At 41.4% G+C, this 26,919-nt stretch overlaps 1 protein-coding gene across 1 annotated transcript in view; it reads left to right on the top strand.

Annotated features, from left to right (window-relative positions):
* Nucleotides 1-13,104: 13,104 nt before the first annotated feature.
* nedd9 (neural precursor cell expressed, developmentally down-regulated 9) overlaps nt 13,105-26,919 on the top strand; it is a 35,209-nt gene continuing 21,394 nt past the window's right edge. Inside the window, 1 exon segment of the mRNA XM_005452770.4 lies at nt 13,105-13,344. Within this exon segment, the coding sequence (XP_005452827.2) occupies nt 13,333-13,344 (12 nt within the window). The 5' untranslated portion in view covers nt 13,105-13,332.

Raw genomic sequence — 26,919 nt, forward strand, 5'->3', positions numbered from 1 at the left:
TTTGGGCACAATGACAAGCGTTATGTTTGGAGGATGAAAGATGTAGCTTTCAAACGTAAGAGCACAGCACCAGCTGTTAAGCATGGTGGTGGTGGCATTATACTTCAGGGCTGTTTTGCTGCCAGTTGACTAAATAATGAAAAAGGACTACCTCCAAACTCTTCAACTTCACGTTAACTCAACAGCTGCATGTTTGAAACTCGGACACAACTGGGCGTTCCAGGGGGACAATGGTCCCAAACACATATCAAAGCTGGTTTTGGAATGGATAATATTAAGCTTCTGGAATAGCCTTTCCCAAAGCTCTGACCTCAACTCTACTGAAAACATATGGGTTACATTTAAAAGCTAGGTCTTCATCAAGAAACCAACCAATTTAAATGAACTCTACCGATTTTACCAAGAAGAGTGGTCAAGTATCTGGCAAAATCATCAGTGCATGAATACTTTTGACCCTGTCTGTATTAGAGAAAGTCCAAAATAAAGTCAGACATGCAAACCAAAATTAGATTGACCTAAACACCAGTTTAGATCATTTCATCAATTAAGCACCAGCCATGGTAGGAAAAGACTACATAGAAATGATCCATCCATCTATTTTCTTAACTGTGTATGAAATCCAGGGCTCATTTTGGACAGTTTTTAGAATTCAGAGCCTATCCCAGATGCCATACAGAGAGGGCAGGGTAGACAATGGTCACATTTACACATAGAACCGATTTACAATCACTAGTTAACCAAACTCCACACATGGAAACGCTCAAGAGTCAAAAGCAGGGCTTTTTTGCTGCAACATAACAGTGCTATAATAGTAACCCCCAAAGTAGACTTGGTGCAACTCTCCACCCAGAATGAAGAGGCTGACTCTGTCCTGGCAGAGGGAGGTACTTTTGTGGAAGTGTGAGTCAGAAGATGACTTCTGGTGGTGGAAGGCTGGCAATTCACCATGATCTTGGATTACCACGGAGACCTGACTCACTGGATTTACAAAAAAATATCCCAGCAATTTTTGCAGTAATTACGATTATTAGGAACATGCTGGGAAGCAAATGTAAAGTCATAGTAGTTAAAATGATTTGTTTATATGCTTTTCAGCTATTGTGGTCACACAAAAGCTAGTTTATAAATGTCATTATAAATTATGACATAACTGATGTGCTGGCAAACCAACTAATCTGAGTAAAACCACACTTTACCTGGACAGATCTGACTTATCATTACACTGAGCAAACCTATGATGGCTCAACAAAAAAACAATTGACCAATGAAGAGTTTAGTCACTGGGATTAAGAAAAGGGTTTGTCATCTTCAAGTATAGCTACACACAAGGAATAAGCAACAGAAGAGGATGAAAGCGTCACTGATGAGATCAGATGTTAAAAACTTCAATGATGAGTGATAAACCGATCTTTAAGAAGGAATGAAGGATGCTAATCTCTAGCCTATAAAATGCTAGTAACTGTAGGACTATGATAACAATCTAAAGCAGCATATTTGTGTTAAAGTGTACATTAGTAAAGGGTGTAAGATTGGGAAACTCCATCCAAAAGAATGGTACAGTACTATGAATGAACCATTGTTGTTCTGCCTCTGTCCCTCATACACGAGGGTTTTGTTTTCAGGTAACTTTCTGTTTCCAGTGTTTTTGTTTCCAGGTGTTGGCACACATGGCTGACAACACTGCACTCCTACACATCAGGCTGACGAAATCTGTTTGTTTCCCTTTCATGTCTGAAGAAACGCTACACGGTTAATACCAGCGATGTCCCTCATTTCACCGCGTCTCATCTGCGCCCACAGCCAACACCAAACCCGGATGCAAGCCAAATGCTAGCTTTACTTTTCAGCCACAGATCCTGGGCAGAGCTCCGTGTCCTGACAAGAGCAACCAGAAAGCAATCAGAGCAGTCAGACCCCGTTCTCCAGAGCCACAATTAGATTTGTAGCATTTTCGCTCCAGACTTTGTGTTGAGCAATCTTCCAGCCCAGACTACACCCTGCTATGAGTTCATTAAGAAACTACCCACACTACACCCATTCATCTCAGTCAGCGGGGTATGCAGGAAACCAGAACCCCATTTCCAAGCCATACCAGAGGCACACAAAGACCCCAGCACGGATGGCTTACATTGTATCACTGACTTTCCTTCCTGCTTATTCACATATTTGCTCAAGCCCCTTGGAATGATTGTGCTTTGTCTCAATACTGTTTTTGTAAGGTTTTGTTAAGAAAACATTAGCGTGCAGGTATGACCACGGGGGAGAAAAGCTGCATTGAACATTAGTCTTGGATAAATAATGCAGGAAGGAAAAAAAAAGGTTGGCGTGTACAGTGCAGTCAGAAGAAGCTTAGAGTAGGGCACTTGGCAGAAAGCAGTTTATCTCTCAACAAAATGGTGAGTAAAAGGGCCAGAGGAGGAGTCAAAGGTCAGGAATCCCTCATAAAATCATAGTCATTTATGTTTTTATGCATATTTGTGGCTGCACTCTGGAGTATGTTAAAAGCTCCAGGCGCTGGCAGTCTTCGCTCTCCACCAACATGCTGAAGGGGGGGTTGGGGGTTTGGTGGCATCGTTGCCTCGTTTAGATCCTTCACTTCCCAGAATTCCCACCCGCATCGCCCCTGCCCGCAGAGCACAAAAGGATGGATGGATCCTCTCCATAAATAACCAGCAGAGCAAAGCCAAAACCACTATGTTTTTCCCTCCATGCTTTGTTTCAAAGCCTCGAACTGAAAGTAGCCTCGGTCTCAATGTGCTGGATCCATCACACAGGCAGATAAATCTTTGGCACACATTTGAATAAAGGAGGAGCAGAAGTAAGGAATTTTAAAAATAGAGGAAGATAAAACCAAGAGACTGAACAGGCTTGTCTGCACATGAGATTAAATACACAAGATAATGTCAGATTGTTGAGATGTTTGCTCCGTATGAATAAGAATTGATTTAAAGCTTAATTTAGTGCTGAAAGGATTACCCCGACTGTCAATCAGGACTAACTTACTCAATGTGTTTGATAATAAACTCACAGTTTTGGCTTCAGTTATCAAAGATTTGAAACCTTTGCCTGCTATTATATGAGTTAAACTGAGTATTTTGAGGTTTTACTGTCTCGAAATAATAACACTTGCATCACTTTGTGAACTAAAACATTCAAAAGTCAGTATTTAGTGGATATATACAGATAAAATAGTAATTTTAATACATGCACTAAAAGGTGAGTAAAGTATTTACTTGTTTAAAATACCAATAATTATTTTCTATTTGAGTGATGTTTTTGTTTATTTTCTGACCCTTTGGAAGAAATGGAGGGTGGGGCTATCTTATCTTTTCTTTGGCATTATACTTTGTTTTTATTATACTTTGTGTGCCTTGTTAAATTCTGCTTGTATTTTGTTGACTTATCGGGCACTGTAATAATTGAGAATGCTCTGGCTAAATATGTTGCAACAAAGACATTTCTTAAGTTTGAGATATATAAAGCATATTTTTCTAGTTTTTTTTATTTTGATTAACATATAATAAAAACATGCTTACATGCTTTAATTCAGAGTACTAAGGATTTTGTAATGATTAATATTATGCAAAAATGGTCATTTTAGCTGCATACAGTGATGTTTCATAGCACAATGTGAAATCGCCACAAAACGTCATCTGTTTGTGTCACGTTTCTTCATGTCACTCAGCACAAGTTTAGATGTAATGTCTAGACTCTGGTGAACATAAAAATATAGCATGGTATATTTGTGTAGTTCACATCATGAAAGGGTGTATTTTCACCCAATCTGCAATTTTTTCCTAAACCAACCCAAGTTGTGTTTAGTGCCTAAACCTGCCTAAGTAACATATCAAACATAATAATGCAATGAACATACTAATTTCACAAAAAGTGGTTTCTAGATAAACTAATAAATAGATTTGAGGTTGTCACTATTTCACAAGCTGCTGTGATGACTGCAAAGCCTTATTAATGTTTTAAAAACAAATATCATCTCCTAAACGCCTTATACTGATTTTATGCTGCTTTCCTTTCCTCTAACATCAAACCCGGCATCAGCAGGCTGAATTACAGTATTGATTAATGAGAAATACAAAGCCTAGTTTCATCACACAAAGACCGATGAGCTCAAAAACACACACAAACACTTTCATCATCTCAATCTCAGCTCAGAGTCTTATTTCACCCCCACACTGCTTCTGCTTTTAAGGCAGCCCGGGATTAGTGATAAAAGCTGTGTGTGCTCACACATCCACCATACAGTAAACACACATACAGGGCCACACACACCCCTACACCACTCTGCAATCAGACAGAGAGCACGGGAGGTCAATACACTCAGTCTGTCACCTTGCCAACTAGAAGCCTTATCATACCTCCAACCAAGCAGGAAGGCATCTCGCAGCTCACGAGTGACAGTTAACACATTATCAGGCTTAATCTTCAAATCCCAGCCCAGACTTTAAATCCAAGACCAGGACACTCACACCTTTTCACTCTGACAAACCCCCCACAGTGCCTTATATTAACTCAGGTGCATCCATCAACACCAAACATGAAGCCTGTTCATTTTCAAAAGGGATGTCATTATGTTTGGTCATGTTTTATTCATGCTAACACCTGGAGGAGCTAGAGGTGCTCTATCTTTAAAATTAATTAAAAAGTGTTCATTGATTAGTTTTAGTGTCTACCATTTATCCATTAAGCCATTAAGCTATTGGATTCATCTTCTCATTTATCACAATAGATACTCAATCGTCTAACCTCTTTTAGCTAACAAAAGTAGCCTTAGCTGCTCTTTTTAATAGTTTGTGCAGTTTCAGTATCAAGATTTAATCAGTGCTTGCAACTATATTTTGACTGTTCATCACATGCTTGTGAAAAACATAATTTCGACAGTTTCTTTCACAGTACTTTCAGCTAGTACTTTAGCTAGCTAGAGTGCTAGCTAACTGTACTGCTTGCTAGCAGATCTATTTTTAGCTGAGATTTCCACCAGTAATTTTACTGTTATAATTAAAGTATGACCAGAAAAGGTCTACATATTTTTCCCTCCGCTAAATAATTTTTATTGCCAGTGAGGATAAAAATGTATCTCTACAGTTATGCATTGTGGCTGCTAACCGCTACATCCTGCAGTTAGAAAGCCTTGATATGAAGGGGTCTCTGGATAAATATTTCACATTACACAGACAGTTTGTTGGCTTTGTAAAGGACAGGTCATCCACAGAGAAGCACTCCTAATCTGACTGTCTTTTCCTGGATCGTTCACAGTGAGAACGTACGGTCCAGAATGCTCTAAAACACACTAATTTTCACATATTTATTGATTCTTAACTTCTTCTTTTTCTTCTCATAATGAATTTCATTATTTTCATTTTTTTTTAACCACTTTGAAAAGGCAGTTGGTTCGTCAATCTGTTACAATTCACTTTATGTCACAGTATCACCATATGACTAATAAATAAGATTATTGCCTTCATAATGTTTTAGTTTAAATTTTCTCACTTATTTTTAGATTTAAGGTAATAAAGAAAATTTATGGAGTCACAAGTTTGTCACATTAGATTGTGGTTGGTGTTCATTCTGAGAGCTTTGAGCCAATCACCTTTGTTTTGTTTTGTTTTGTATTCACTCCCTGTTTGGTTAGCTGTAGGAAAAGGTATTGGAGTAGGTTAAACTACACCCTACCAGAGTGAAAACGCAAGTTAATGGTACCTAGGGCATTTAAATATTACACCAAGGGGCCTCAAATATGTGTCCAGTTGACAGTTGTCTCTTACTACTTGTGCGACCGGTACATTGGGCCCCCGGCACCAAAGTTCAGCTTTTGGATATTTCTAAGATAACAGTCGCTTTGACAAAACAGCAGTATACCCTTTAGACACTGTGAGAATAAACAGGCTCAGCTGTGCAATCTTTCTGAATAAAAGTAATGGTGTACACTTTCAAAGACCAACAAAAGCCTGTATTGTCATGCAGAAGGGGTAGCGGTGGCAAAAAAATTCCACCCAAGATACCAGTCTTTTGGACCGTTCGCTTTCATGCTCTGTTTAGCTAGACTTAGGCACCAAAACTACTTGGTTTGGTTTAGGAAAAAATGATGGCTAGGTTGAAAATACACCCTTTTACAACGACAACCACATGTGAGAACGCTTTGTTTTCTTGTTTAGTCGGGTGACGTGCACTTTTTCACACGACTTCGCCTGCATAGACTGGAATCTTTCTATTTTTCACACACTTCTAGACTTCTATAGGTCCACGACGGCACCTGCCATATCTGTGCGAATGACAATAACTGACAGTTAGACAAAAAGAGGTTGATATTGGAGGTGAATGCTCACATAAGGGAAATGGTTCACAAGCTGAGGATCAGGCTGTCTAACGACTTGTGTGCCTGCTGTAGATTGAGTGGCATACACTACATTGTCTAGACTTATTGCTCACTGGAGAGAATGATTGGAAGCAAGGCCCGAACCCAAGTCAATATCAAGCGTCTGACCTCGTCGTCCTCACATTTAGAGTGCAAAATGGGAAATTTCAGCTCTCTTTTTTCCACGGATAAACCTCTGCTGTATGCAGGGATGTCTGTATGTCGCCTGAATTTTAAAACTGTTCCTGACACTGAAGCATTATCACACAGTAGCTGGTGACAGAATGATGAACAGTTGGCTCTGCAGCAGAATACAAGACCAATCCAGAGGCAAATTACTCACAGGGGAAGGTGTGCCCAGGCAATGTACAATGAATGAACAAGTGAGAGGGGTAAAAAACAGAGTGAACATTGAACTCGGGGTATTAAAAGATGGCCTTGGCAACCAGTTAAGCGTAATTCACTTTCACAGTGAGCATTTACGTGTGCAGCACAATCTCAGGCTACTGCAGACTTTTATGGCCTTGTTTTTCATCGACTACGGATCAGTTATATCACTGCCAAGCTGAAGGCCAAATAAAGCAAAGTATTTAGCTGCGTACAAGGAGCTATTCAGGTCATTGAAATACAACTGTGACAATCAGACGTAAATGAGACCCTTCATGTTATTGAGGTTGGTCGAGCTGGAGCCTTGGAGCAGCTGCTAAAGGCTACAGACCTTTAATGCTGGGACTGTTTCCTCTGATCTCAGTTTGATTCAGGTAATGATGCAGAAGGAAATTAATCTACTGTAATGCTTGAGCTGTGTGATGGAGTACATTAAGCACAGCACAGAGTTTATATGAAGGCAGTTTTTACGACTGACTACCTTGGAAAAGTGGTCAGACTAATGGCACGTAAGGATCACTGTGTCAGTTCTACCAGTATTCAGTTTAAATGGGAAAATGGCTCCATGTGTGTTGTTTTGTTTAGAAAATAAGTTATTTCAAAAATAGAGTCAGACATGAAGATTTCATTCCCTCCATTTTTATTCTAGTCTCTAGAATAGCTTTGCATATCTTTGATGGTCCAAATATATATTTGTGTGTACATATATATATATATGGTTTTTCTTATTTTTACTACTTTCAGCATTGTAGATACATACTGAAGACATCATAGATATGAAGCAGGATATATGGAATTATGTAGCAAAGAAAAACTCTAACTCTAAATACTATATCTTATATTTTAGACTCCTGAAAGTAGCCACTTTTTGCTTTGTTGACAGCGCTGCAAACTCTTGGCCTTCTCTCAATGAGCTTCATGAATTGGTCACCTGAAATGGTTTTCACTTCACAGGTGTGCCTTCCTAATGGGGTTGGGACCATCAGTTGTGTTGTGAGAAGTCAGGTCTGTACACAGCTGACAGCCTTATTTGACAACTGTTAGAATTCATATGATGACAAGAACCAATCAGCAAAGTAAAGAGAAACCACAGTCTTTAACAAATGAAAGTCAGTCAGTCCGGAAAATTGTAAAAACTTTGAGTGTGTCCCCAAGTACAGTCGCAAAAACCATCAAGCGCTACAGCGAACCTGGCTCAGATGAGGACTGCCCCAGGAAAGGAACATCAAGAGTCATCTCTGCTGCTTTTGATTGGCTGCCCCTCACAAACAGAAGGTGCTCCCCTTATTTCATTTGACACAGATTTTTAGACCTGATACCTTACACATCGCATACTGTCACACACATCCTAAATATACTAAACCACAGATAACGTTTGGAAGAGATAGGTGAGAAAAAGGATATGTCTTCATGGTAACTCCTGAAAATATGTTACTGTTACTTCCACTTCCAACTATCTGCTGCACACCTCTTCATTCTTTTCACTGTTAGTGACAAATGTTTGTGGGTTTCTCAGTGTTACTGTATTTAAACAAGTGAAACCTCACGTCATCATTGGTGTGAACACACCATTAGAATTCATACCTCAGCTTTACAAGCACCATATTTTATTAATTTCTTTTTTTAAAGCTGACACCAGAAGCTTGCAGACATTCAAGGCTTCATTTGCCCAACATATTTGTTACGAAGTCGTGTGCCAAACAATGGCTACTTCAGTTGCTCGCCTGGAAGTCGCTGTCACTTGAAGTCGCCTGATGTCATTTACTTTCTATGATTGAAAGATGCTAATCGTTTTCAGTGTGCATGTAGCTTAATAGCTACTGGTCCGAGTTTGTTTCCGTTGTCTTACATCTATTGTTAATGCACTGTGATGTCTATTCTTCCACTTTAAGGTTGTCTTACACTAAATCTGAGAGAAATGCTATTTCACCTTTAGTGTATATAGAAAGACTGACAATGAACACACAAGTCTTGAAGGTTGAATGATCCTCAGTATGAAAGTTTGTGTTTGAGGTCAATGCTAAAACTCAAGGATGTCCAAAACAAACTGATGGGCTTGAAATGTGATCCTGGCCTACAGTCCAAGGCTCAAGGACACCACGGTCAGAATTACCGAGCTGGTTAAAGACAAGAAACAGTTGGTTACTTAAGGGAAGAAGCAATTAATTGTGGGTTACTCTTGTATTTCCCAAAGACAGAATTTCCAACCACCTTGATAGGCTTTGTGTTAGTGGGGAGAGAATTTCCACACGAAGTCCTGAGAATACAACTTTCAGTCGTTTCCTTTCCAAGGAGTAGTTTCATCCATCAGGCTGGCCTCAGGGTTCCTCCTACACTCTGGACTAGAGTGGCATCTCGACTCCCTGTGCTGGTTTTATTTCATGCAGGTTGCTGCTTTGTCTTGTCTGTCTGCAGGTAATACCTGCTTGACCCCACAGGACATAAAGTCTCTTTTATAAAGCTTTTAGTACAGCTGCAGTGTCACCTCTATTGCTGAGAACACTTTTTGTTTTAAGAGAATGACTCTTTAAAGCGCATGTATTCAGAGTTTAAAAGACAAACGACAGAAAAGGATCAGCTAAGTAAGCACACTCATATTTTTTCAGTAGTCTTCTTGTCTTGTGTGTTTTGTGCATTCCTTTGCTGCTCCTCGGACACGAGGCTGCCATAGGTCACAGGGACTGGGTGGAGGTGTTGGTGGTGGGGACTTGCCTGTCTGAGCAACAAGGGTTGGTGGAGCATCTATAAATCTGCTTCAGCTAGTTTACGAGACTTTGAGGGACGGTCTTTCACAGGGATCAGTGAGGGGGCTACCTCGACCTGGCCTGCACAGAAGAGCTTTTGTCAGGAACCACCAACATCTCCATCTCCTGCTCCCGTCCATCCACCCAAGCAGCAGCGAGCATAGCCCCCCCCCCCATGATGTCTACTTCTGTCTACTCTGCACTCTGATGAAACCTGGGGCAGTATCTGCAGGGGTGCTTATGTAACCAAAACATCACAGACACCTGGCGGAGATGAAAAGCGTCCGGCTCGTTTCTCACTCGCACCATTACCGGCTATTTCTGTGCTGAAATGTCCCGTAATAACACTCAGAGACCTCTGCAACTCCAGAGATGGGAGGCCCTTTCAGCTCTTGTAATGCAGTAGGTGAGAGGCCACAAATACTGCAGCCATGGTGGCGGTTGTCATGGCGACTTAAGCCCTGATGCCAGGGCAAATCTTCCCCTGGCTTCTCTGCTGAGATCCAAAAGCAGGATCCTGGGCTGCAACCAACGCTGAAGAGGATCATTTTTTTCTCTTATTCTCTCATTCCTGCCAATGAGCTGATGATGCATGTCGGGGTAGAGTAAAAGCCAGCTGAAATGGCACGCTCACTGGAGATTGAAGACTAATGGACTCATTCAGTGCAGCCAAATGTTGTGCGAAGAGGATAAACAACCTTTTTGGGGGGTTTTTTCTCTCTCTTTCAGGCTGCTTTCTTCCCCGCGCTGATATAAACAGATGGGAAAATGAGTTTTGTTTATCATAGGAAACAGGTGCTTGCATGCACATAATCACATGCCATACACAGAAGAATAGCCCCCCGTGCCCACTTGTGGCTCAGAGAATGGGCTCCAGCTGGGCATGGTGTATGTTTCACAAACGAGTGTTTTGAGCGCCCTTACAGGAGGCATTCATCTGAGGATATGACTGTTCACAGGGGACAATGAGAGCCGATAGGGTCCCTGTGATTGTGATAAATGAGCTGACACAAATTAGAGCATGAGATGCAGGCTAATTACAGGAGATTTTAGCCCCTTTAAAGTAATAGCACACAGGCCCACAGAAGGCAGCCCACTGCAACAGACAGACCTACATGAGCCCTTCTGTAATAGCGAGGGGGCCTTTTTTTGTGTGGTGTGTGTGTTTGCGTGTGTGTGGTGTGTGAGGTCATGAGATGCGCATTTTGAGCGCATGCGAGCATGGGTGTGAGAAAAGAGAGGAAGGCTTTACTGCTAGTTTGTCAGCTTGTCAGATATCATCCTGGGTGTTTCTTCTCACCTCCGTTACATTAGAGCTCACATTAAAGAAGTGACATCGCAACTTTCACCCACTTCGTCTTTCCTTCATTTGGGGTAAGCACAAAAGCTAACCTTAAAATAATGTAAATTGACCTTTTTTCGGGCCTGTGAGGACGATAACTTGCATTTTGGTGAGTTTTAAACTGTATTTTTATGGTATCTGAGTATTCTGAGTTGCTATAGTCTTATAGGGAGACAGCTTCATGCTTTTTCAGATTTTACCAATGTTTTGCTTTTCAAATAAAGCTTTTGTGACTTACAGAAAAATATATGGCTGCTGGATCATACTGCTGTATGCACTGATCAGTTTATTTAATTCTTCCATTAAGGTGATTTATTGTGTTTACAGTCAAAAATAATCAATCATTGTTTTCAAACTGTACGAAATTCTTTTTGAGATCATTCAGTCTTGACTGAATCTGAAAACTGTCTCCTGTCTGTCACTGCATAGCTAAATCATTACTACGTAGGTTTGCACTGCAGAACAGCCGTGGCAAAAGCTTTTCTTTTTTTTTTCTGTTTATCTATTCAACAGAAAGATTAAAGTGTTAGGAAGCAGTTTTATTAGGTGTTGCCATTCTGAATGTACAGTAACACCAAAGCACAGGGGAAAATGTTGCATAGTCGCAGTTTCCTGACACCCTTCTGCTGTCACCATTTCTAAGAATAACAACCAGCACATTTTCTTCTTGCTGAACTTACAAACGTGTGTCAGCGGGATCGTGCAATATGTTAACTATAATGGAGAAAATGTTTTTAAGTTGGATGTATCTCCAATTATTTTTAAATTTACTTGAAACAGAGTGCAGGCAGGGTGGGGCAGGTGGAGACGAGTGTCAGTGGTGATTTGTGTCAGAAAGATGGCAGCAAAAGTGATAGAGAAGATGTCTATGATGTCTGGAAGTGGCAGAGTTGAAGATGTTGAAATTCTTATTGAGAGTGATCAGGATGGACATGATTAGAACACAGTACACAGTTACAGCTCAGGCAGATGATCCACTGTGCTGATAACGGCTAATCCAGTTCAGGGTTGTTGAATAGCTCGAGTCTATCCCAGCTGTCACAGAGCAATAGGCTCTAGCTTTCCCATGACAAATTACCAGTGAGTTATAGATTTAACACAGAGACGTAGACAGGCATTCACACCTACACCCTATTTAGAATCACTAGTAACCAAAGCACCCACAGCAGGGCCTCAAACGACCTGCAGATTCAAAACCAGAACCTTCCTCTTGTGGGATAACACAAGACACCCTTTTCTTCTTCCGTTCTTCAAACTTTAAGGGTTAGCTAAGCGGATATAGTGGTTTATTATACAAACACTCTTTTCTTTCTTATTTATATTTGGATACATTTGGATGCGCTTTTGTAAATTATGTATCAAGCTACCAGAATGTGTGGCCCCCTCATATCTGATAAGGATCCTGCATTATTGGTATTCACATCAAGCTATGCAACTTTGATGAGACTGGAGTACATCTACACCCTATTTGTCATCAACAAGCAGAATATTGGATGTGTGATGGGGATAGGGGTGGGGTGGGGTGGGGGGCTTAATTAATTTGATTTAGTTCTTTTATCTCCTGTTCAAGCTGTGGTTTGCAGTACGATGTTGAATTTAACACTAAAAAGAGTGTAATATTTGGGAGGTAAAGTTTTAAATGTGGTGACTTTAAGTTAGTTATTTAACTCATGTCATCAGGAATGATGGCCAATGTTGTAAACTGTATGCGCAAACAAATATGCTAGTCTGTAAATTCTACAGGTGCACGGATGATGTTAAAATAACTCTTTTTTGAGGCTGTTGTACTGTATTTTATGCAGCACATTTGTGGTGCACTTATAGTATACCATGACAAAGCCTCAGGTAGCATATTATTACTTAGGCTTCCATGATGGGAGCCTTTTTATTTTTTAATTTTTTTACGCTTGGCATTAAGTTGTGCTAGAATTGACATTTTTATGCCCCACAAAACCAACAGAAAGGTGACAGAATAATTTTTTTCCCTTCATATTCTACTATTTATTATTATTTTTTATTATTTTAATTTTTTACTATTATTTTTATATAATAATTTTAGATTTTTAGAATTCTTGTTTTAATTAATTTTTTTTTTTTGGCAATTTAATTTTTTTAATATTTTATATCTACTTTTTTTTTCCCTTTATTTTATTTTGATACGACAATGACGTCGCAGATTTCCAGCGGACCGTAAGCGGGCGTGGTTAGAGGGTTTTCGTTGGGCCAATCAGGAGCGCCTAATGCTAATGAGCTGCAGGAGTAGATGTGGTGAGCGGTTCTCCGGAGTAGAGGAGTAGAAAGCGGCGGACTGGAGTCAGTTAGATCATTGCGTGTTTCTCTGCATATGAATCTCTGGATGGCTGGTTAACCGCACAGGAAGAAGAAGAAAAACTCTTAATAGTGCCTCCGGTTATTCCGACGTGCCGCTGTTTGTCGCGGTAAAGCGGATATTTCTCACTTTTACTGGAGTCAGAAAGAAAAGCGGCAAGATGAAATACAAAGTAAGTGAAGCGCCGCGGGCTGGATTTGATGCTACATCTCAGTTTTTTGTGTTATTAAGGCTGGATATTTGTTGTGTTGTTTAACCTGGATAATGACAACACATCTTGATGCTGTCGGAGACTTCTTTTTGAGTCGACGTGGATGTGAAATGTTAACGCTTCTGTATTCGTGGCGGTAATCACAACTTATTTCAGTGAATACATCCGGGTTTCTTTTTTTAAATGAACTGGTTAAAAAAATAAGGGGAAACTGCACTAATGAGTTGCTGAAACGTACCCTTTTTTGTTTCTGCTTGATGTGTGTGTGTGTGTGTGTAAATGTGCTGCACGAGTCAGTATGCGTCGCTTTAAATCTGCAGGCAGGTTACGTTTTCCACCACAGGGGCGTAAAGAGAATTAAAATGAAACCAACTTTGGGGCCCCCTCCTTGCACCCACCACTACATTAGATTAGACAATGTTAGAAAATTGTATTTTTTTGAAGTCTAAAATCCGAAGATATCAGGTTATGACAAAGACATTTGTGAAAAATACACATTACAGGAGGTGTAATCAGCAAATACTTAGAAATATTGTTTTAAAAAGGAGTATGTGGTTATGAAAGCGGCTTTAAAACTGGTTGTAAAAAAGTCTTTAGAGAAGATTCATGGTAGTGGATGTGGAGTGTCATTACATTGTTGTTTGGCTTGGCTCCTTGGAGATCAAAATGCTCAGCTAACCGCAGGTTATCTCCACAACAGCTGAAAGACACCCCCCCACCCCACCCCGCAGAGATATTTAGTTTAGTGCTGCGAATCTGTGATTCTTATCCTGTTTTTGAAGCTGTGGATGTTTTATGTTGGTGGGTTTTCTTTTGTGAATAAACCTCACTGTAATGTGGTTTAGGATGCTGTAAAATCAGACCAGCTCTCAAACAGACAGAAAAGACTGTTGTTAATGCTGTCAAATGCAGTTACGGGTATTAAAAGGGAAAGTCACCTCTGCATCATCGGGTACAACCACAGGTCTTTACATCAGGGTTGTAGACAATTGGAGGCTTCGACAGTGATGGATGCAGCAGCTGGATGTCACTTCATCAGGAGGAAGCTTTGAATTTACTCTGGATGTGATTGCATTTTAGCACTTTTCCTTTGCTTCATGTTCTTGGGTCTGAGGTCTTCCTCGCCCCGTTAAAGGGCTATAGTCTTTTGTGAGGATTTGGGGGGTTTTGAGGGCACTTGATTCAGTTTTTCACTGGCTGTTTTCTGAAGTGTGAAGTAGCTGTTTGCCTCAGCGTTGGCTGGGATCCTCTCTGCTATGAGGTTTGGCTTTTTTTCTTCAGTCTTCTGGTCACTCTTCAGCAGATTTGTGACTGGAGGGCGTGCTCGCTGCATATGTGCGTCATGCTCACTGACTCATTGTCCTGTCAAGTACACAGTTCACAGAGCCAAGGGTGATAGTTTGGGTGTGAGGCCAGAGGAGGATTTGAAAGTGGGGAAATAACTTCGAGCACGTCTCCATGGTCACTGTATTCACCCTGAACAATGAGACTGATCAGTGCATGCTAATAAATATGATAAACACCACCGTTTCACGCCGTTATCAGCCTGTAGGAAGGATATCTGTGCAGTATACACACTCCGCTCTCTGACGTCTGACTCCTTTGTTTGTCACATTCAGAAGATAGCCAGAGCGCAGAGATCATGTAGACAACGCTCTTTGTTTACAATAAACATATCCACGTTATGCAAGGCTGTGGCAGAGGATAGGAGGGTGAGAAGTCAGCCCCAGGCTCCGGTTAGGTGACACATTTCACGTCACTACTGCGATTATCTAGTTTCAGCCAGTCGCAGCTCCTCGTTTAAACTTTAAATGGTTTCAGAGTTTACTGCATCACATCCCGACAGCCACCCGATATTTACATCTATATTAAGAACGTCCCTGTCCTCGCAGAGTAGTAGTGTTTCAACACATGCTTAACGAGCGAGGCCGACCCCTCCCCCTAATGTGCTTCACGTGACCTGAGGTGAGGCGCCGCGGTCTGATCAGACGCCTCTAGAGATGGTTTCCAACAGGTGTTCAGGTGTGAAACGGAGGGCCTTTTTCCATAGGTCACCAAATGCGTGTAATCCCCATGATGATCCTCGCACAGGCGGATCTCTTCCAGGGAAATGGAGGACAAAGAAAGATGAGACATAAATTAGTCTGAAGGGGACCTATTTTGCTTTTTCCTTATTTTCTGTCTTGTCATTACTGTTACAGAGGCGGATGGTTATATTTTTAGTTTCCCTTAATGAGGTCTGTGTTTAGTGAGTAATCCCTGTGAGCCAAAAGCTCGGGCTCTAAACGCTCAGTTTCAGACAGTTTTTTTCTACCTTTGGGTCTGAGCGATGTCATAGAGCAGAGATATTCCTCTTACGGCCATCACAGGCACACAGCTATGGTTGTTAGTACATGAAGCCCCACCCACCCAGCCCTCTGTTTGTGAGGGGCAGCCAGTCAGAACAAAGTTGGCCTCAAGGGGGAGGAGCTAAAACAGCTTGTTTCAGACAGAGCAAAGCTGTTTTGTAGAGTTCAAGAACAAAATATGGAGATATAGAGGATCATGAGAGATTCAATTTGCTTATTGGCTTGGAGGTACTTCACATACCATAGTATAAAGACTGGAAACAGGAGGAAACTGCCAGCCAGGCTCTGTCCAGTGCCAACAAACCCCAACAGTAACACTAAAGCTCCATAATTAACCTGCTGCCTTTTGATAACAGGTAAAAACGATCAACTCCTTTAATGCTTTTGAGTTAAAGCTCTCTATATGATGCCTTAAATGAAAGATGTCCCAGCTGGAAGTTGGACTTGGACATGGAGAATGTACTCATTCTCTCTTTAACTCCTTGCCCAGAACTGTCCTTTTAAAGGGTCGTGACACAGTTTTAAACACCCAGGGCTCATTCCTTTGTAGCTGATGTAACCGTTGTAGAAATAGCTCCACAACCAAAGTGAAGAGTGATTAGATGAAGCCAAACTCTGGCCCAAAATGTGCTTTTCAAAGTGTTTGTATTTTTTTTAATGAGTTCAGGTTCTAGGCAGTCAGCCAGCAGTGAAGGGAACTGGAGGAGAGAGCATAGCAGACATTGTTCTGAGTGAGGAGGAGGATCTGTGATGCTGAAAGGGCCTGCAGAAAATGAAAAGGAGAGGAAGTTGTGGGGGGAATGAGAGGGCAAACAGAGTTGGCTGTATAGTGGGGGTCGAGCCGGTGGGGTGGGGTTGATGGGAGTCGGGGAGGTCGAGGAGCGCCCCGTGAGAATGAGTGCATTCCAGGCGATCGTGCATGGGAAGGTTGTTCAGAGGATGCACATGATTGTTTCAAGGTGGCCCTTTACATTGATAATGAGCCTTACAGCAGGGGTTCTTTTCTTTTCCCAGCTTGTTTGCTTATGCAGGGGGTGGCATTGTGTAGGCCTTCCAGAAAGAGACATTTGTATTCTTCTGAAAGAAATTCCTTCAGAGGAACCCAGTGCCCTTTTCAAGAAAATTCTGCAAGTTATATGCACTTAAGCATTATTTTACATTGCCTTTTTCCCATCTTAACTTCCTAACTTAAAAGCATTCATTATTCTGTGCCTGCTCAGATGTCTGAACAGTCACATGTAGCTTTTGTAGCCCATGTGTGTCAGTGATTTCCTGTCCCTTTGCCCAACTTTGCTCCTGTGTAAGATTTTCAGTTAGTGCAAAGAGCTACTCCCCCATTGTCAATGAATAGCGACCCCCCCCCACCTCCCCTCTCTGTGCCCTCGCACCGTGAGCCAGCCATTAACATTTGAAAACAGCCAGCGAGGAGACAGACTACAATGTGGACTCGTTTTAGAAACAGACTCACCAACAATGCAAAGAACCATTTCCATGGTCGAGCTCCTCCTTCCTTCCCTAAAGGAATGCCAACTATTTCACAGGGTCATCCTTCAGGATCTAGTGGGCTCCCGTCAACTCGGTTCGACTGCACGGAGAGTCTGTTTAATAGCACTGAGCTGACCTGTGTGCACTCTGGATATGTGTAGGGTAGAAGCAAAGGTCCTCTAGCATCGTAGTTTTAAAGCATGTGAGATTGCATTCGTCTTCTTTGTCATGTGACAAAGCTGAGCAGTGTGTAGACAGTCGTTTGGGGGAAAAGCAGTTTTAAGAAGCTGCTGTATACAGGTAAAAAAAAACATTGCTAAAGGTTTTAAATAATGAGGTCAAGGTGTAAATGACATGAATTCAGAGTACTCTAAACAACCCATTTGAGGCTTTTATTCGCTGTTTTTTCCCCCGCTCTGTATGATGGAGGATGATATGTCCAGTACAGCCATCTAAGGTAAATTTTACTGTGAGTGCAGAAGCCCCACTCGAGGGGCAGCCAATCAGAACTTAGTTAGAACTTAGTTCACTGTCTGTTCTAGACAGTGGGTGAACTAAGGGGCTACCCCATGGTGGAGTCTAAGATTATTATTATTTTTTAGGCATGAATCATGTTGTTGAAATCAACCTAGTAAGTCCTCTTAAACCACTCCCTTCTTCCTTTTAAACAGTTACTCATTCATTTCCACACACCCACTTTTTAAAATACTTTTTTCATCATTTTCAACGCTTTCCCTTGAGCAACGTCCACAGAGCGATTTTTATTCAAAGAAAACAGAATCTGAATGGTTTTTCTACACAAGATTCGTCTATGAAAGTTGGTATAAAATGAAAAGATGGCTCATTTTGGGAAAACAATCTTAAGTTTATGATCAATCAGTCAGAAAAGTTGATATTTATGAATGAAAATATTCCTGGTATTGTTGTTTTGGAGTTTTTTCCATTTGTTGGCCAAAACAACCCACAGCTGTTGGTTATTGAATCTATTTAACATTTCATACACCAAATTATCCATTCAGATAAAAAATTTTTATATATATATACTATCATCTAATCATAATGAGAGTATCCCTTAGTTTAAAAAGCACTTAATCAAATGCAGTAAAGTGTTAAAAGGGGGAATCATTATCCTTTTATCTCTGATGCCCTTCATGTTTCAAAGGGGAAAGATGGCAGCCTCTGTTGTTTGGGCTTTGAGATCTTTGTGTGCCGTGAAATCGAAGGGACATTGAAGTGAATCTCCATCTCATTGACTATTCCTATATGTAAAACCAATCAATGTGGCCCTGCAGAGATACCCCGAAACATATTTCACATGTCGGCTAATGCCCCCTGGAGGGATTAGTGCTCTTGTCTCTGGGGGTTACTATGATGCACTCATGTACCCTCGGTTGGCATCAGCACCAAGCTTGGAAGTAATCCACGAGTCTCCTTTGCCAAAACTGAGCGTCTGTTGGCTGGAGGCCCCGTGAATACCATTTGTATTCACAGGACTGTTGTATATTTGTGTTGCCGGTGCTCCTCGACCCGTTTAGGTGCAGTAAATTATATTTTCAGGTCAAAAGTCAGTGTCAAGCTCGCAGTTATTCACCGCTTTGCTCAGGCGCTGAGCCAGACTCACGGATCAGTTTCCTCTCATAGCCCTGGATTGTCCTGGCAGAATGCGAAAGCTGCACAAGCCGTTACACTTTTGAGAGAATATCTCCAGTTTCAGGCCTAATTATAGGTTAGGCTCCAGGACCACAGCGAGGGAGTCCAAGATGTGACAAGATAGCACAAGCTCGGTGGTAGCCTGGATCTCTCCGGGTTGTGCAGGAGCCAGGAAGCGCTGCAGGCTAAGGAGTGGGTCAGAAACGCAGGAGATGTCAGGTTACCTTATAGTTTGTGTGACAGTAGAAAAACAAACAAAAAAAAGACGACTGAGATGAATGGACAGAATAAGGAGGAGCCGCATGATAACAGTCATTTTACCCAAGACGTTACACAAATCAGATCATTTCCTGTGACCTCACCTAAAGTGGTTGAGTGTTGCAGTTGAGTCCTGCCAACGTTGGATTTCATCACAATTTTTACTGCTATAAATTACTGCGAGTGCACTCAAAGTAAACACAGTGGCAGACGTACTGCCGCAGGAATGACGACACTAAAACACTGTAACAAAGCATTACTGTTTTAATAACCTTAACATAAGAAGCAGAAGCTGGGTGAAAGCCACACCCCCTCAAATCCCAAATCTGCATTTAGTGACCTTTTTTTCTGCTTTGGGCAGCAAATAACAACTAATAACAGTAACTAATAACATTCTCAGTACTATAATGACGAGTCAACCTGGTGAAGTGAAACCCAAAATGGACAACTCCTAAGTGTACTGGTTCTCTACCAGCTTTATTTAGCTCTTTAGCTTCATGTGGTTATCAGTTTTTGTGACATTTGGACAGTTTTCAGAGATATTTGTACAAGAAGCAGCCGTTCATTAATATGTGTCAAGTAGTTAATACTAGAAAGAAATGAAAGAAAGATGATTTTGACTCAAATAAAGGATCAAACTAGCTTTGTAAAAGGCTTTGGGCAAACTTGTAAATCGTACTTTTCCAATGTGTCTGGGAAGCGTCTCAGTAATCCAGGTCGTGGCAGTCTTAAGACTTTAAAAAAACCAAAAACAAGTATCTGGACTTCTTTAAGTTTAACCCACTAGGGTTTAAATATCTGGGACTCTCCACCTTAACTTAAGAAGCTTTTTAGAAGAGAGGTGAAACATTTTCACAGACAGGAAGGCGTCCAGTTATCTTCTTTCTTTTCAAGATCTTAAGATAATTACTTTTCCACAGTTCAGAAGCACTTTAATGATTTATATCGAGTACAATTCTTAGCAAATGCATCCAGAGAGGAGAAAGGGGCTGAATGCAGTGAAAATATAAAAGATTTACTGTTGATTATGAAGTGTAGTTCGATCGTCATCTCCTAAATAAGAGCGAAACTGACATTTTCCAGGGGAAGGCCATGATTGTGACACACTTTTCATCATTCTCTGACTAGACAGTTAAACTGAGATATTTTTTGAGCATCTGAGGTTTGTTGGAGCTTGCGGCGTGGTCAGACGGCAACATGGCGCATCACATCCCGTCAAAGCTGCAGCTGCCATGCTGTTGCTGTTTATGTTTCAGGGTGTGGAGATTTCCTCGCAGCTCGTGAATCACAAATGAAGGAGAAGGTGGTGTTGGTGGGGGTGTCATATTTACACTGTGGATACAATAGTCCTTTTTAATCAGCGCTTGGCAGGTTGAATTTACTCTAATTCTGCCAGAAGATGTGGAAAGAAAAGTCTTTACACAAGAAAAATGAATGTTTACAATCAGTCACAAAGCCCCCCTGAAACAGTTTGTTCTAACCACCAAACTAAAATAAGCTATCGATTGATTACATGCAGCTACAGCTCCCTGTTGCACTGTAACTGTGTCGTAACCGTGTATTGATTTACACTCGCTTGCATAAGATATCAATCATTGTGAAGCTGCTGGGTCACGTTCCCCTGTGTGCTGGCTTTAAATGACACGGGCCTTTTTCGACAGGATTTTCTCAGAAATAGCCGAGGTGAGATTTCGCCGAGCCTGCTGTGTAATTATGTTAATACACGGCCACTGGCAGGGCTTGTAAGGAGGCTGTAATCAGAGGGTCAACCTTCCTGAAAACTGTCCAAATGAAGAAATTACCATGTACTCTGAGCTCTGAACCGCTTCCCATGAGCCCTTCCTACCCAGAACCCTTCACACGGCCCATTTATTTGAACTGGCTCTCACCCGCAGCAGGCCGCGCTCTGAGGAACGGCTTGTAAAAGTCATCAGGTCCTCATTACCGTCATTACTATAATTATTTTCTATATTTAACCATGCGAAATGAGGCCAAATGAGCGTGTACGAACCACCCCGGGACACGTGTTACAGTGGTACGGCCCCAATTGTGGCACCAGTGTTCTCACAGTCAGAGCGTACCACTTTTTTTGGAGCAGGTTGTTTGTTTGGGCTGAAAACGTCCTCGTCGCTTTGAAAGCCGAGGCGCTCTCATTGCTGTGGGGACGCGGGTTTCTTCTATGTGGTGTGGCTGTGGCGGTAAGGGAATTCAAGTATTTGTGAGCTTGTTTAGCCAAAGCCACCTTCATTATTATTAGATTGATGTATACCCCGGAGAGGCAGAGCCAAAACCACCCAGAGAGCTCTTACTGAAAGCAAAGGTGGGGCCCTTTTCAGCAAGTGGTGAAGTTACGTAAGGTTTTTTTTTTTTTTTTAATTTCGGGAAAGGTCAGAACAGGCTCGCAAATGGGATGACGTTTTAAACTGCTTGTGTTCAGGCAAGACACTGATGGGAAGAGGGGAAAGAAAAGCCTTGGTGATGTAGAGGTTTGAGTCAGAGGGGATTCAGACAGACTGGACAAACCTGGACAGACTAATAAAAACATACCAGATGGGAAGGAGAGCTGTTTTAGTGCCACATGTTTAAAAAGACAGTAAATCAAACCTTAAACAAAAAAAACAAAAAACGTGGAAATAAAACAAACCTGTCAGCCACAACATTAAAACCCCTTCCATGTGAAGAGAAAGACATCAACCATCTAGTTGAAACCTGGCCCTATTTTAGCTCTACACACCTATGCAACCCTGGCATTGCATTGCAGTGACGCTCCTCAATGGCAGTGGTCTCCCTTTTCAAGGCATTGCACCTCACCATGCATTAAAACCTGAATCCCGTGGCACAGATCTGGCCCCTCAACTCCCCAGATCTCAATCTAGTTGAGCACTGGAAATATCCCGGAGCAAGTCAGATACATGGAAGCCTGCCCCGACTTATAAGAGTTAAAGTATCAGCTGCTGACGTCTGTGTCAAAGCTGTGCAGGCACAGCAAAACCGGTTGGTCTTTCTACTTAGGTTTAGTCTTTTGATCTGTCCCCCCTTTTATTTAACTTTAGATACATTTTTAGGGTAGTTCAATTTTTAAGGCCTTTTTTTGTTTGTCCTTCACATTTTATTCTCCTGTGGTAATGCAGTAGCAGCTCTCTGTTTTCTCAGTCTAGACCAGAATTCGCTCACCAAAACACTATTTCTTCTGCTTGTGATTATTCCAGTTTGTCAGCAAGATTGCAAGTTACACCATAAAACTCATTAAAGAGGTGGAGCACGGGTCGAAGAAATCACCCATAAAATGTTGGTGTGGCTCAGATTACTTCCTTGAACTTGTTAAACAGGACATTACCCCTCAGTGACCTTCTGCTTACTGTCTGGCTTTAGCTAAAGATACACTAAAAAGCTGTGTTGTGGTGGATGTCAAACCTGACACTGATGCATTCTTTCTTACAGTAGCGTCAACGCTTTTTTATGTTTGTTTTTTTACATTAATCTTACATTCATATCATCTTATACATAAACTTGGTAAACTCAGACATGTAGCTCTCAAGCTCTACAAACCAACTGTTCAAACCTTCTGTTTGTAAGAGGCAGCCAATGAGAAGAAAGACAGCTAAAATGGCTTGTTTCAGGCAGATGATGATCTGAGGGGCTGTAGTATAGTAAGGATTATCTTAGAGCGATGATTCAAAGCAGGGTTCAAGAAAAACTAAACGTGGAGTTGCGGTTATCACATTAGGGCCACTCTCAGTGTCATCAGTATAGACTGTACCTGAACAAGGTTTCGATGAGTCACCTGAAGCTGTGCGCCAATTAAAAGGTCTGAAACTACGCAAATATAGATACATTACATATACATATAGAGACAATAGTGATACATCTAAGCCACTGCTTCAAGACGATTCGAGGTCATGAACAGAAATGTGTTACAATAGTTGCAATAGGAAGCAGCTGAGCGCCTTTCACCTCGCTGAGTGATAACTTCCTGGAAGTTATACCATACTCATGTGTGTGTGGATGCAGCAGAAGCACCCCTCTCTGACACATGGCAAACACACGTGTTTACAGGAGGATCAGTGGCAAGCGATGGAGTCTCTGTGCTGCGGCTAAGTGCTGTTTATGACGCCCGGTTTAATAGCCGGGTTCACCTGCTCTGGGTGAAGACAAAAACACGACTCTTCCCCTTCTGCATCACTTCAAAAAGGGCCTGCGTGTAGCTGGCAGTCATTACAGCCGACAAGCTGTTTGTTTAGTGTGATTAAAGGTCATGTTTGGTGTCTCGCATGACCCTTCACATCCCAAATACCATGCTTGAAATCTGCTGTGGCTCACCGTTTTTCGACTCAGATGCTCTTTAACCGTTCATTGATTTATATTGCATGCTTCTTTACAGACAAGCTGCGGCACTCTAATGCGAAGTAAAATGCAGTATGTGTGTGAAGAGAAGGGTGTGAAAATGTGTCAATCAGGCTGCTTCCTGTTAGGATCTCTGTGGTACCAGGCTCACCACAACAGATGATAAATATATATATATATATATATATATATATATATATATAATGTGTGTTCATGCTTTTTTTTTTTTTTGTACAGTATCACAATCACGTCAGACTTCCACAAAATCCAGATGCAGAAGTTTACTCACTGCCTCCACTGATCACTACAGTTATTAAAGTGCAAATGTTTGCAATGCTTATCAGTCTAGTAGTGCAGCCTCTGGGAGCTGGCAGTGGTACTGTGATTGTGGTATCTTCTACTATTACCCCTCTTTGTTTTGTTGATATTACCTTTACTTCCTCATGAACTTTTGCATAACTGGAAAGAACAGCAATAGAAGGGGAAAAATCAATGTGTTTTAAACTTAACTAACACTTGTGACGGGTGTAAATACATCGTTTCTTAGACCAAAAACTGAAGAGAACATCATTTTTGGTAAAAGGCCGGAGTACCATAGATGCTATCACCCCTTGGTGTATGAAATATATTTTGAAGCCTCCAATTTGGTGTTTACCACATAACGGCAGGCTAAAATGACTTTTCAATAGTAGAGCAGGACTTGGGCTTAGGTATTGTTGTACAGCTATTACAGGGAAGCGAATCAGCCACAGAGACCGAAACAGTTTCTTGCATCAGGCTGTAAACATTTTTATTTCTGCTGTAAAGTTGGACTGTCTTTTAATAAGAGAGTCTGTGGGACTGACCTTTGGAGCCAGGCTCAAGTGGCCATTAGTGGAACTGCAGTTAACCACACTTCTTTGTTGGGTTTGTTTTTTAGCTCTGATGGTTACCTGCTTGCATCATGAAATTAAAGTCATAGAGACTTGTGGTGAAATATGTTTTCAATCTGCTAAAGATTTCCCGTTGGGGTTCATTTATGTCCTAAGATTAGTATAAAATCTGCACTGAAGCCTTATTAAAGCATATGTACGAACTACAAAAGGCAGCTGAGTGTGGTTTAGACGACAGATGCAGGGTGACAGTTCCTGTTGCACATTTTCCTCCACTGGCTTGCATCTCTGCAGACTGAAATTGCTGGGTGTGCTCACACTGGTGGTTTTCAGTACCTTTTTCACGTGAAGGCACGGCTCAGTTTGTGATCGTGCGCGCATGCGGTCTGCAAAACGGGCGCTTTCATTTCGGCAGCTGGTCACAGTGATCACTAATTAGCAGAGACAAAGGAGCATGATGTGTGCTATTGTGTCTGTCGGGTGATTTAATTTCTCCTCTGAGCATCAAACACAAAGCAGTCAACCACAGCAGCAGAACTGGCCTCATGCAAAAGCAGCTCATACCTTGTAGTTTGTCTGCTATGGCTTCCAAATCACCTACACTGTGACCTAATTTAAAGAAAAACAAAAATCGAACCACAGTATGGCTGTATTCATGTAAAGTCTATCAGATCTTTCATTAAACGGTAACCACAGCCCTCTATTGCTGATAGAGCAGGTGACACCCACTGTAGCCACAAACGACCTAGATTAGTTTTCCTGCTGGAGTCACCTGTTTACTTTACTCTGGTCTTGCATGTTAGGCACGCAACATGTAAACAGATCTGCAAAGGACAAGGAAAGTGTGTTTGAGCAACCCTATTTTAAACCTTAACTTTATGGAGTCTGGACTTTCAGTAGTAATAAAACTGTAAATATTCAGCACTCTATTGTGCTTTCGACTTGTCTTTGTGTACAAAGGTCGTCCTTATGGGACTCTTGTTTACTCTTTTTTGTGTGTGGCTATTTTAGAGGCCAAAGGTAGTGGGGGAAACGTTTTGCTTATGTTCTATCATATTCATCATCATTCACTGTTACAGCAAATGTTCATAAAAACAACAGACACCATTGGTTTCAAATAAAGAGGCTGTTGCACGTGCAAGCGATTAGTTTCAGACTCCTCTGTTTGTGCTTACAGAAGCCCCGCCCACCTGTTGTTCTTACCTTGTGTTTGTTAGGGGTAGCCAATCAGAAAAGGGTTGGCTTAAAAGGAGGAGGAATGAAGCTAGATAGTTTTCCTTTCTTTTTTTTTTACACACAGAGGATGGAGTGGGGGATAAATAAGTATTATTTTTAAGTGGCATAGTGTGTTTTCCTTGTGAATCAATAAAAAAAACAAACACTTAGAGGTTTAAACAATCTAACAGTAATCTAAACCTTGAGTTCAAAATCTGTCCTTATATGGACGGCTGTATTTCCTCATATATTCAGACTTTAATTGAAGCAGGAGCAGTTATCAGCATTTTTGTTTCCTCCCGCCAGCTTTGATCAAATTAACGGAGCGAACAAGCATCCAGGTCTGCTCCCATTGGATGGCATTGACCTCTAGGGCTCATGCTCAAGCTCGTCGCAGCTAGTTAGGTGGCAGTGGGTGATAGTGAGGGTGTAATTGTGCTATGGGTGTTGCTGGCTAATGGCTCCGACGCAGCACTGAGACAATAGCCAGGGAGGCCCGCCCCACAGAGAGCGAGAGAGATAACGATGTTACTAACAGCGAGTTTCACATGGGAACTGCTTGTATCATGCTGATAGGAAAGAGGAAGGCCGAAGAAGGTTCAAGAAAGCCCCAAAGTAGAAACAGCCACAAAGTAGGCTTCCTTATTCCCACGGCGAACCAATGAAAGGTAAGATACAGAAAGAACAGATCAGAAAAAAAGGTGGAATGAAGAGATATACAAAAACTGAGTGGCTGTCCTGTGTGGAGCTCTGTTTGGCTGCTTCAAGTCACAGTTTTTAATCTAAATGGGCAAGTAATCCAAATAAAAATATCATTTTTATCCTCCAATCAGCTCGTTTCATCTCATGTAAATGTAATCCAGCTCAGAAAGATTATAGCTGGTGCTGACTTGGAGGCAGTCAGAGCTACTTTATCACTACTGTGCCACTGTTGGTTATTCATTACATATTTTTTTCATTTTATCGCTTAAGAAGAGTCATAACTGAACAAATAGGAGGCGTGTTGCTTCTTCTTACTGTGTTACGAGGCTCATCTGACTGGTGAAGGTTGTCCTTTTTTTTTTTGTTCATGAACTGATGGTTTTGAGTTATTTTCAGCTGTTATAGAAACTTGTGGACTGGCTTTGTTTGTCCCTAGTTTTAGCATAAGCTAAATTTGCCCATTCATTTCTGTAGGGCTTTATTCTTTATACTTTATCCGCCTTACATACTTAACTACATCCACATTAGAATCCCCATGTAGGCTAACATGCATATCTTTGGACTTTAGAAGAAAGCTAAAGTACTTGGGGACCATGCCAGCTCCTCACAGGAAGTAGAGGAGATTTGACTCCAACACGTTCAACCTATGAAGCGATAGTGTT

This window comes from Oreochromis niloticus, linkage group LG22, assembly GCF_001858045.2.
Source record: "Oreochromis niloticus isolate F11D_XX linkage group LG22, O_niloticus_UMD_NMBU, whole genome shotgun sequence".
Classification (NCBI taxonomy): Eukaryota; Metazoa; Chordata; class Actinopteri; order Cichliformes; family Cichlidae; genus Oreochromis; species Oreochromis niloticus.